Here is a 12,385-nt window from a genome sequence, read left to right as displayed (position 1 = left end):
CCTCCGGTATACCCTTGGAGGTAGCGCTACTTTGCGCTGCGCAGCCCATTTTAAGCCACCACAGTCCAAAAGCAAACAATGACAACCGGAGAAGCATTTCCGGTGCCCATTTGGCCGTAAATGCCTAGAAAGCGGGTGATTACTATGTATCGGGTATACGAAGTGCTCGGCGCGGAATACGAAAGTGGGAATCAAAAGTGCTCTCCAGTTGCGTTTTCTCTGGTGCTGGTGCTGGTGCTGCTATGTAGTACTCGCAAGGGCGGGCTGGACTGAGACAGAGAGGCCTCGGCAAATATGACGATGACTCTTACCAGCCAGTAGCACCACAACTGCGGAGTATTTGCGACAGAGTACATTTTCCATGTCACCAACTCTTCTCCTTTGGGTACTACGTGCAAAATCCCGCTACCCTCTGCCGTGGGTTATTCGTACATGAGAGATTTACAAGTAAATACTACTCCGTACTAAACTGAGAGAGCTCCCCTCATCGCCAGTGACACTCGGCGCAGGCACAAAAAATGTTGCCCACGGACCCTTTATCGCGGATATCGCTTGTCGATAAGGGCGATAAATGATATGATAGAGGATAAGTGATAAAGCGCGGCGCGACGCAGCAAGTCACGACAAACGCGGCCGATCTCCCGGCACGCAGCCTGCTGATCACGAAGCGAAATGAGAAAGAGCAGGACAAGGCCAGTGATTATGCACGGCCGCAAGGACGAAGCCTCGCAGCCGGGCTGCCAATAGGATGCCTGATAATTATAGCGGCGGATCGCATCCTGACAACGCATTCCGGGGGGCTGAAGTGCCCCAAAATGCTGGCGCCGCACCACAGGATCTCTGCCTTAGGTACAACCTTACGCACCTTGTTTGCGCATGTACATGGACAAATCAGGGCCGCACACAGGTCGGGTTTGAATGACTCCGCACTAAATGTGCATGTCTCACGCCGCCGCCGGCTTCTGCAATTTGCTATTCGCTATTCGCTGCCAGGCCTGCTGTAGTTCGTATCCGAAGAAAAGCAACGAAGTAGGCGGCATGGAAACGAAACAAGGGCCATGAACAAGACGGCAAACAGAGCCTTAAACTGCTTACCCGCCACCTACTACTGAGGTTCTAATGTTCTGACACCGAGTATCCTATTGAGTATTTATATTTCTCCGGCAGTCCGGTACTTGAAAAAGCCACCGACTCGAACTTGAGCAACGCTCGGGCTGCCTCTCTCAAACACCAGACACCGACTCGACCCGACATTCGGCTTACAAGCCATATTCGCGCATTTTCAATCACTCCACCTGCAGCAAACGATTTTCCATTATCCAAGTGTGGGCCGCGGAAGCCCCAGCAGTTGTGCCCTCGGCCGGGCAAATCGAATTAATTGCATCAGCTTCACGAGCAAGGGCTTTTTTTGTCTTTATTTTTACTTTTATTTTTATTATTCAATATTATTCTAAACCCTGGGCTTCCATTATTTTTACCCTTCCTCACCCCCAGTTCTCACAGGCACAAGGCCCTGGAAACCCGCCCTACCTCCATTCTTACCTACTAGTTTGGGACCAGCAGCGCTGTAAGAGCGTGCTTCCATAGGCCCGCTGGGGGCCAACTGCACTCCGTAATCCAGCGCCAATTCGCTCGCTGGGGGCTGTAACTAAGCCGCCCAGCCGCTCCGCTTTCAGGACGCTGTCCTGGGCCCCAAAAAACCCGCCAAACCCGCCAAACCCGTCTAGGCGCCCTATCGTCTAGGAAGAGAGGGGAACCAAAAAAAAAAAAAAAAAAAGTTTTTATTATTCTGGCACACAAAGCAAAAATTATCAACTTGCCTCTTTCGTTTGCCCTTTGTGCCCTCTTCATCTTTTTCACCACCACCTTGACCAGTCAATTCTCAAGAATTGCCGCGCCGGCTGGCATTTGTTTGACCGTTTCCTGACAGGCTGCGCTGTGACCTGTCGAGGAGCGCAGCTGGTTTTCCTCCTTCATCTTTTTCCTTCTTCTGCCCTGCATTGCCCGCGTGCCACTGCGCAACAGTTATTTCCTCCTGCACCCCGGTCACCTTCGACCCTCAATCCGGCAGCCTGTTGTCACCTCTCCCTTTGCCTGACCTGGCTGACTTGTTGCTCGGCCTGCTTCTCTGTCCTTCCACCCGTACGTGTACGTGCGACGCCTGGAGGCTCTGAGTGTGCGACAGCCACCGCCTTGAGGCGCCTTTTGCCGACCGGCCGCCTTTGCGTTTTCGACCGGTTAATAGTTTTCGGGCCCCTCCGCCACCTACCGACGTGATCTTGATCCCTTTGCCTGGGCTCGAGAGACGACCGTCCCGCTTTACAGCTACGGATTCTACGCACTCGCTTCTCCTCCCGAGAAGCATTCCAAGAGAAAGAAATCGACTGCCTCTCGGCCCTCTAGCAGGATTTCCGTGTCTGGTGCCTCTTTAGCGTTTTCCCATACGCCAAAGAAATTTCTCTGGAACTTTCCACCTCGAGAGATAACCTTATACTTGCCACTGCGAGGTGCGACTTGAAACCTTGTACCGGGATATCACGCCTTTAGTGTTTATCAAAGACATCAGTTTCGCTGCCGCATCATTTCTTTCTCTTCTTCTTCACCATCCCCTCTTACGGTTCCATCAAAAATGGCAACCGCTTCAGCTTTTTCTTATGCGCAGGCCGCCAAGGGCCAGGGCACCGTGCCATCAAATGCCTTGCCTGGGCAGCCCGTCCAGGACTCCCAGCCACCCGCAGCCGCGCCCAAGTCTACCGCGGACGCCGAAAATGCGACCGAATCCAACGGTGCCGTTCGAAGCGCCGATTCTTCCGCCAACACGGAGAAGCAGGATGCCGTCAGTAATACTGGTTTGGAGGTTGAGACCCGATCAGAGGAAGTCCAGGAGACGCGCCGCGAGCCCGTACGGGATGACGAGTCTGGCAGATTAGATCGCCCTTGGCGACGAGGCGACAAAGGCACGAGGTCTTCGAGTACGACCACGCGATCGGTCGACGAACAAGATTCCAGAAGGCCGCGGAAGTCTAAGAAGTCAAAGGCTGCTGAAAAGCAAGCCAACGAGCAATCAGTAACGGACAAGGACCAGGAGTCTGAGAAAGAGGTTCCCAAAGTCGAACTGTTTGAGGCGCCCATTCCATCCGTCAATATCTGGCGGCAGCGAGCGGAAGCTCAGGCAAAGACCAAGCCATCTGCCGGCTCTGCAGAGCAGACAACCAATGGTTCACCGAAGCCTGACGTATCCGCCAAGGTGGCTGAGAACGGTGTTCCAGCTGCTGCCCAGCGTGATAGCATACCAAATGGCGTCAAGCCCCCTCGCAAATTGGTCGATGCCCCTCGATCTGAGAGAAATGCCAGCCGTGGTTCAAGAGTAGCGGACAAAGATGCTGGCAATGTACCCCCTTCAGTCGCCGATACTACGGCCTGGCCCACTCCAGAGACGGCCATCCAAGAGGACAAGAAGAAGCCCGCAGAGAAGTCCGATCGTCCCGAGAAGGATGCCTCAGAGGACGGTTCCCAGTCAAAGCCGAGACAAAAGGGAAAATGGGTGACTATGGATTACGTGCCGAGCGTCAACTTTGAAACGCAGCTTCCTCAGATGCGTAACTCCAAGCCTCGAGGTGGAGCTAGAAATGCAAATGGCTCAAGGGCTACACCATCCCACGCCAGTGACAAGGGCACCGCGCCCGTCGCCAGCCAGGGCAAGCCCAGTGAGAACACCAACAGCGGTAACAGCAACGGCAGCAACAAGGAGCGCCCTCGCGATGGTGCCAACGGCCCGAACCGCGGTGCCCCAGCGCCTCAAGCTAAGCGTTCATCGACAGACATGTCAAACGCACGTGAGCAAAGGAAAGCCGCGAACCACGCTGGTAGCGAGAAGAACAAGGATGCTACATCAAATTCAACTGTAAGTAATTTCTCGATGAATGCAATTGCAGCTGAGAAGGGGGTGGTGGAAGAGGACACTCCCATACCAACCTCACCGCCATTGTTCTGGAATGATGTGCTAACACTCGTGTTTTAAGGAGCAGGGCCATGCTGTCCGTGAACGAACGGAGAACCGCAATGATAGACCACGAGGTGCATACCGCGGCCGTGGCGGACATCATCCTGTCAACACCCAGCACCAGCATCAGCACACTGCATCCAGCTTCTCTGCATCGGGCGCCATGGGCGGACGAGCCCAAGGCCCCTACAGCCCACCGCCCAGACAAGGTGGCCATGGTCAGATGTTCATGCCATCTCAAAGGGGTGGCAGAGGCGGCCGCAACAACGGCCAAAACTTCCATCGCATGTCTCTGCCCAATGGATCAGCACGCATTCCTCAGGTTCAAACTCAGTTTGGGCCCTACGAGTATCCCATCACGCCGATGACGGCCATGCCCTTCCAGCCTCAGCCCTACTGGGACAACATGTTGGTGCCGGTATTGAAGAGCCAGGTTGAGTACTACTTCTCCATCGAGAACTTGTGCAAGGACGTATATCTCCGCGCGCGGATGGACTCGCAAGGTTTTGTGCCCTTGCACTTCATTGCCTCCTTCAAGCGTGTGCGAGAGCTGTCTGCCGATATCGCCATGGTCCGTGCTGTTTGTGAGATCTCCACCGAACTCGACCTCGCTGTCGGTGAAGATGACATTGAGCGCGTGCGACGAAGCCAGGCGTGGGAAAGCTTTGTGTTGCCTCTTGAGGACCGGGATGAGTTTGCTCGAAACCACGGACCCGCCCACCTCACTTTCAAGAACCGACCCTCGCAAATGCCACCCCAGTTTAACGGAGTGCCTGTACCATACGGCATGGCATCACCCCCTGCGTATGCAGCCCACGCTGAAGTCCCGTTTCAGCAGCTGCCCGAGGATGCTTTCATCGGCCAGGGAGTCAACGGTCTAGCAAACGGCCATGTCAACGGCGTCAGTCAGCTGTCGGCAGATGTGCCCGACTTTGCTCCCTCAGGTGCTCTCGACGGCCTGGCCAAGACTAACGGCCCAATTGCCGTGAATGGACATGTCGAGAAGCCCGTTGACAGCACTTTGCCCAACGGTGTACACAACGAGCAATCGGTGTAGGGGAATATTTGATCCTTAGCTGGTCATGCAGCAGCGGTACTGACTCCTGGCCATTTGGGGGTTTCTCTCGTCTGTGGTGTCTGGGCGAATAGCCTTGAAGGCGCTTCCTGCATATCTGTTTCTTGTGGTTTGGCCGGACAGCTCAGAAAGCTTGTCATGGCAATTCCTTGGCCGGTTCAAGTGGAAACGCATTTTAACCTTTTCATTTTTCTTTCGTCACAGTTCTGCCTAGCTATTCTTGGCTAAGGCTCGGCAAGGGAAACGGCAAAACAAAAAGCGTTGCAACAAACTGTGAATTATTTAAGGATTTTTGGTTTTGTAAGATTCATTTCTTTGCCCTTTGATTGTCTACCTATGCGCAGATGAAGGCGACAGACGACGGAGACGGGGCGTTTCGCTACTCTAGGAGGGCACAACCAAAAAAGGGGGAAGAAAGATACCCCTGGAGATTTGTGTTTTTATTTTGGGTCCGGAACCTGTAACGCAGCAAAAGCGTTTGGCACTCTGGTTTGGGATTTCCTTTCTGAGAAAAAGAAGAAGAATGAAGAAAAAAAAAAGAATGACAAAATGGGAAAGACATAGGAGAAGAGGAAAAGGGAAAAAAAAGTTTGAGAGTAGGAAATAGAGCCAGTGCTTGAGGGCGCTGGCATTGGAGACCTTGTGTTAATATGGAGGTCTTTTCCTCTTGGCTGGGCAACCATGGTTACTCTGACACGGTTTTCGGTAGAGAGTGGATGAGATTTCACACACTTCTGGGGCTCAGGAGACGATATTATTCACGGCAGGACTTGGATTGGAAAGGCATACCTAGTCTTGCACCTGTTGGGATCTCGGAAGGCTTTATGAAAAGGGCTGTTCCTGTTTTCACACTCCTGAGCATTAGTTCAAGTTTGCTCCAGCTACCATGCTATTGATGAGAAACGCAAAGGGCTTCCGTTACGATCTTTTTTTTTATTATTATTATCATTTTTGCTAGACAAATGACGGGATGGGCTGCCCAGAAAAAAAAAGTGAGGAAAAATACGAGAGAATGAAAAAGCAAAACAAGATGATGGGCGAACGACCCAAGGGCATTTAAATGGGATGCGAATTTGGCAAAAATGGTTGCACAATGAGATTTTTTGATCTTTTTTTTTTTTTTTTTTTTTCTAAACTTCAATTTCTTGAGTCCGTATTTTCGGAGGGTTGTTTTCAGGGCTGGATTGCCTATGGCATTTGATGCGAGACAGCGTAGTACGATGTTGCTGCAAAACTGTTCAATTTGTACGATAGGATTCAAGAATAATACCAAAAAAAAAAAGTCAGTCATCGGGTCTGAGGATAAACAGACTCTCCTCTCTATTGGTTTATGAAAAAACAACTGGTTGCCTGCGTCTAGATACAAAGCATTTAGGTCGTCTTGGTCTTAGTGTAATAGGAGGGTTTATCCTCTCCTGGTTCTCTTATTTCTCCTTTTAGTCTCTGTTCAGCTGACCTCGTGTCTGCCGTGGAGAAGAAGAAAAAAAGGTTGCAGAAATAAGTTGTGTTAACTGGTGATGCCATCTACGCTCATAATGCCATTGCGAGCCCTACAATGGCGATGAGGCCGACAGCAGCGTTGGCAAAGGCTGTTGGCACTGAGGCCGGATTAGACGTAGATGATGTTGTGGTGCTAGTTCCTGTTATTGTGGTGAGGGAGGGAGAACTAGATGAGGCGAGTCGTTTCTCTGCGTGGTTTGCCGGTGCGGTTGATGTAGATGATGCGAATGCCGCCGTAGAAGAGGCTAATGATGTGGAAGAGGGAGATGAATGCAGTATGGATGAAGTGGATAGTATGAATAGAGTAGGGTCGACATCTTCAAAAGGAATAGTTGTGGCTTCGACGGTTCTGGTACCTTATGGTTAGAATGAGATTCAACATGAAATAAGAGGACATAAAAGACATGTCTTCTTCAAGGTTGACATGACAGCAGATAACAAAAGGGGAATAGTTGGTAGCTTACGGTGATGAACTCAATGTACTTTCAACATCACCAAGATCCGACTCGCTCGGCGTGAGAATAACGAGTGGTCTAGGAGGAAGCAGGGCAGGATCATCGGCGAATGCTGTAGGCTGGACAGGCCTTGAGAAGTGCCGAGTCGCAGTTCTGCAAAAGAGAATGTATATTTCGTTAGTTAATGATCACTGAAGATTTTGGTTTTATACATTCTCAAAGCAGAATTAATCCAGGTACTAAGAAGACCTACATTGAGTGATGCGCCAAGGCGAGAGAGCTTGTTGCGAGGACAGCGGCGATGAAGTGATGCATGGTTTTGAAGTATTTGCTGTATCTGGCATCTGATGCGATAGGGTTGTCAAGGTAGTTGAGTGACAGATTTGGTCATCTGTAAATCAAATGAAGAAGAGAAAGCAGAGGAGCATGCATGAAAATGATGGTAAATTTTGTCGAGTTCAAAAGCCGATAAAGCGTGTATGATTGGAATGTAGACAGTTGCCCAGGCTGAGCCTCGTCACATACGTCGTCACATAGCGGGCGGGCAGCGTGTACTTTTTTTTTTCCCCTTCTCTTTCGGCCCCATTTAATTGCGCAGTTTCGATTCTTACGGGGGTAAAGTAATCAAGGCAAGGTACTTTATATCTTTGGATAACGAAGCGATACCAGAGTAGCATTCGACTGGCTGGGTTTGGAGACTTAAGCATTGTGAGAAGCTGTTGTTACAAAGGTACGGCAGTGTCACGATAAGGTGCAAGTTGCGCTAGGCTAGAAAGGGAAGATGGATATGGCCTTGTAGAGCCGTTGCCCTGGTTGTATTTACGAGGGAAACGAGCGCAGAGCCGTAAGGTTGTAATGCTCTTTTTCTACGGTTCTGAGAATATAGTCTATTTAATTGTAAATGCTATAAGAACTGATGGCGATCACTAAATAGACCGTTGTAGATGATGCAATACAACATCTGTATCTGTTACCAGGCGTATTGTTGGGAGCATTTCATTTTTCCTCTGCGCAAGAGGCATGACATCATTCTCCAAAGAGGTCACCCCGCCATAAAGTGGCTTGAGCGACAGCCTCTGTTTCAACCAATAAATCCCGTCACGAGCCACATCCAGCGAATGAGGTCAAGTCACGGGTGGCTGGCGTGTGTGGCTAACGAGTCGAAAAGGCGGGTGAGGCCTCGGGAGAGAAGCGGGGTCGACGTATTACCTAGTAGGCAATTGAGCAGAACAATAGGGAGAAGAAACATGGAAGAGAAGATTTGATTTCCATGCCAAAGAGGCGCTCAGATTCGGGCTCAGGCTGGATGTGGCGTTGGGGCTTGTTCTAGGCGGCGGGTGGCCGTGGGTTCTCCCGTGAGGTTGTTGAGACGGCATGGCAAGGGAGATACAGACTTCACATAGACTTGAATAATATCAGGCGACGTAATGTGCTTGTGTACAGTAGGGGAGTTATGTGAGATTAGCAGCTGTCGGTCACCCGGTGTCCAAGACGGGCATGAGGCTACTCAGCTGGCTCTGGTTCAGTCGACCGACCGAAGCTTGACCAGACGTAGAGGAGTCTAGCAGGCCTAGAAGCGCTCCCTCTCTGCTTGGCTGCTGAGGCTGAATATGAACACCACAAGAGCGAGTGGGAGGACATCGGAGCGCCCGAGTTTGTGTGTGCGTGCGTGCGTGTGTTTGTTGGGAGACATGATGGGTGAGTTTGATCTTTGACTACACGAATATTGAGCGGATAGTTGCTGCGTACCAAGGTTAGTAGGTCAAGTAACCCTTCAAGATTGCTGAATATCGCCTCAACCGTTACGAACACAAGAATCTCAACCAACTGAACCATGAGGCGCAGCTGCTGAGCCACAGCCTTCTCTGTCTGTGCATGGCATCAGTGCATTACTGTACGGTATGGTAAAAGCCTGCAGTTCAGCAATTATGCCGCTCAGACCGCCTTGCCCTATCAAATCGCCAGCCCGAGCGCAAGGCAAAAACAAAAGCAGGGCAACAGCAGGGGTGCGCCTACCCCCGGTCATCTTCATGTGTCGCCATTACGTCTTGCCCCGCTGCTTCATGCAGGCGCTGCGGCCAAGTCCCTCCTTCCAAGGCCCCCAATTCGACAATGTCTTTTGGTCCTGCCTCTCGCAAATCTTGCAGCCGAAGTTTCTTTTTACTTCTTCAAACCTCTTCCAACTGTTACCGTCAAGATACGAGTATATCTGCTGCAAACACCGGCATCGACGCGCCAGACACCAGCAGAAAAGCAAAAACACCCGCAGAAGCGCTCATCAGCTGACTCTTGCACCAAAGTAAAGCAACAAATACAAGGGCTAGATCGGCAGTTGCTTTCGTCCGTAGTTTTGTGCGGCATATTATAAAAGCCAGCTACCCCGCCAGCGCACTTAGACGCTTCATCTCTACGAACCAACCACCCTCTACAGGACGACACAAGGCAGAATCAACTCTTCTTCCAAATGGCGAGCCACAGCGGGCAGGACTTTGAATATTCCCGTCGCTACTTGCGAGGGGACGTCGTGGATGACCGCGATCCCCGCTATTTTGACAACTATGGAGATGCCAACGTTCGGAACCGCGACCTCGTTCCTCGCGCAGACCCTCGCGACAGCAGCCTCTCTGTAGAGGAAGTTCGTCGTGATTTCCCGCCACCCAGTGGACGAGACTACGTTCACACTCACGATGTGCGCCGTGCTCGTTCTGCAGAGCCCGGCTACTACCAGGAGGATTACGAATACCGCCGCACTTATGGATCGCGGCTCGACGCCCGGGACAGTGACCGCCACTCAAGGTATGCTGGGAGCAGCCATGGAGGCGATGATCGTGACAGAAAGCCCAAGCACACCAAGACTTTATCGAAGCAAGAGAAGCTCATTGCTGCTGTTGCCGGCGCCGCCCTCCTCGTGGGCGGCAAAGAACTCTATGACCGCCATGAAGCCAAGAAGGAGGGAAATGGCACTCCAGTGCAGCGCAATGCACTGTCGTCGGCCGCGCTCGCGGGCTTTGGCGCACTCGCTGCATATGGAGGTGCTGAGTTCTACAGCAAACAGCAAGCAAGGAAGGATCAGAAGGCAACCTACATTCTCCAGCGTGGCCGGGACGGCCGCCTTGACGACTACTATGAGTCGGATGGTGAGAGCGATACCAAGGAGAAGAAGGGCCACAAGAACTTCCTTGAGAGTGCAATCGCCGCTACCGGTCTTGGAGCCGCCGTTAAGTCTCTCACTGGCCTAGGTGACGACAGGCACTCTGACACTCGGAGCCGCGGTGGTAGCCCTGGCTCACGCAGCGTCCGCAGCGGTCGTTCCCGCTCGAGCTCCAGAAGCGGCAGAGGTGCCAGCAAAGTCCAAAAGGCCGCCATCGCCTCGCTTCTTGCCGGAGCCACCGAGGCTTTCCGGGTCGCCAAGGAGCCCGGCGGCTGGAGGGGAGAAAAGACCAAGAGAATTCTTACTGCCGCCGCCGGTGCCGCCACTGTGGATGCCGCCCACGGCGCGGACCACGGAAAGCTGGGTCTCGCCGAGTCAGTCATCGGAGGTCTGGTGGGCAACCGCTTGATCAACGGCTCCAGGAATGACATTGAAGAGGACCGTCGCACTGGCAGAAGCCGCTCCCGATCTCGTGCACGATCAAAGGACGGCCATGGAGGTGTCGGCCTCGCAGCACTTGCAACGGCTGGATTGGGTGCCCTCGGCGCTAAAAAGGCCTTTGATCGATCGCGATCCCGTGGACGCGACAGGAGCTTTTCTAGAAGCCCCTCGCGAGATCGGGATCGTCACCGCAGCCGAAGCCGCAGCGTTGTGGACAAGGCACGAGATGGTCTTGCGAAGCTAGGCTTCGGCAGCGGTGCTCTCGTCGCTGCTGATGACCGTCGCCGACGCGATTATGATGACGACTATGACGACCGGAGCTCACGCCACTCCGGCGGTCGACGAGATGATGATCACGTATACGATGATCCTAGATACCGACGCCGTGGAGGCCGTGGTGAATCCCGTGACCGAGACCGTTCTCGATCTCGGGACCAATCCCGCAGGAGGGGTGGGTATGGATCTGAGTCCGATTTAGGAGACTCCTCCGAGGATGAGAGAAGGGCCAAGAAAATGAGAGGTAAGCAAGTTATAACTACAGGTCTTGCGACCATTGCCACAGTTCACGCAGCACATGGAGTCTATAAAAGCATGGAGAAGAGGAAGGCACGGAAAGAAGCAGTCAAAGAAGGCCTTCTCTCTTCACAAGAAGCCAAGAAGCTCAGGGCCAAAGCTATCATGCAAGACGCAGCTTCGGTCGGTATAGCCGCCATTGGTATCAAGGGCGCATTATCCGAGCTCAAAGAAGCTAGAGATATGACTCACGAGTGCAGAGAGTGGAAGAGCGAAAAAGAGCGCCGCCGTGAGAAGCGAGCAGAGAAGCGCCAGAAGCTTGGAGAAAGAAAACGATCCTCAAGCTGGTCAACTTCATCGCGGCCGAGAAACGACGGATACTATGGAGACAATGAGGATGGAGTATACATCCTCGACCGCAGATACAGTGCGGTCTCTCAACTCCAACCGCCTCTCAGGCGGGATAGCCGTTGAGCCACCACCACTAAGGAGTCTGAGCGCCAACCAACAACATTCCTTTTATAACAACCTTTCATTCCATTTCTACGTTTCAGATTCTACGAGCTCACCCCGTCACTTAAACCATTCACTACACGACTTGGATGGTATAACTGCGGGAAGACTACTTTCGTTCTAATATTGGCATTGGTTACCCACCTTCCAATCAGGGACCGTGAAACCTTTGAAATGACTTCATGTGCTGCGTGCTGCTATATAGATTGAGCTTTGAGCTTAGCAAAATTGTTTTCTTCAATACTCTTGCATCTATATTAAGAACAACTGACTAATAATGATTGATTTGCTACAGATCACCGGCGCTACTGAGTGCTTGTTCCTTTCCGGAGAATAAGGAATGCACCCGAGAGGATGGAATCATGGCCATTGCGGAGAATCGGCATGCTCGAGCACGGCCGCAACTCGATCGATTGACGAGAGGAGCCAGTTATTTCTCGGAATCAAGGCCGGATCTGGCACTTTGCATGGATTGGTACACGTTTCCATGCAGGCCAACACGAGAAAGGCGCGGGCTTGATGAATTCTTGGATAACGGCCATGCTAGGTAACGTGGCACATCCTAGAATCTCAATGAAGCAGGAAGGGATATGCAGTAGGTCCGGCAAAGACGGCCCAGGGCGGGCGATGCAGAGGAAGGGTAGATCTACGATGATTGGAACACTTGGGTTGGAAAACAGGTTGAGGGACGGAATTCTTGGATGGCTTACATTGATTTCCTTGCATGTGTGGGG

General features: G+C 52.1%; 2 protein-coding genes across 2 annotated transcripts; both read left to right on the top strand.

The window, feature by feature from the left end:
* Window positions 1-2,629: 2,629 nt before the first annotated feature.
* T069G_05193 (la domain-containing protein) lies at window positions 2,630-5,060 on the top strand (the record flags this gene model as incomplete). Its single annotated transcript, XM_056172403.1, has 3 exons — window positions 2,630-3,235; window positions 3,281-3,904; window positions 4,023-5,060. 3 exons carry the CDS (start codon window positions 2,630-2,632, stop codon window positions 5,058-5,060), a joined length of 2,268 nt encoding a protein of 755 aa, XP_056029261.1.
* A 4,437-nt stretch (window positions 5,061-9,497) lies between these two features.
* Window positions 9,498-11,612, top strand: T069G_05192 (uncharacterized protein; the record flags this gene model as incomplete). The annotated part of the gene is made up of 3 exons (XM_056172402.1): window positions 9,498-9,829; window positions 9,869-11,145; window positions 11,197-11,612. 3 exons carry the CDS (start codon window positions 9,498-9,500, stop codon window positions 11,610-11,612), a joined length of 2,025 nt encoding a protein of 674 aa, XP_056029260.1.
* Between the last annotated feature and the right edge of the window lie 773 nt (window positions 11,613-12,385).

This window comes from Trichoderma breve, chromosome 3, assembly GCF_028502605.1.
Source record: "Trichoderma breve strain T069 chromosome 3, whole genome shotgun sequence".
NCBI classification, from domain to species: domain Eukaryota; kingdom Fungi; phylum Ascomycota; class Sordariomycetes; order Hypocreales; family Hypocreaceae; genus Trichoderma; species Trichoderma breve.
Note: the sequence above shows the minus strand (reverse complement) of the source record. Positions and strands in the feature narration are given on the sequence as shown.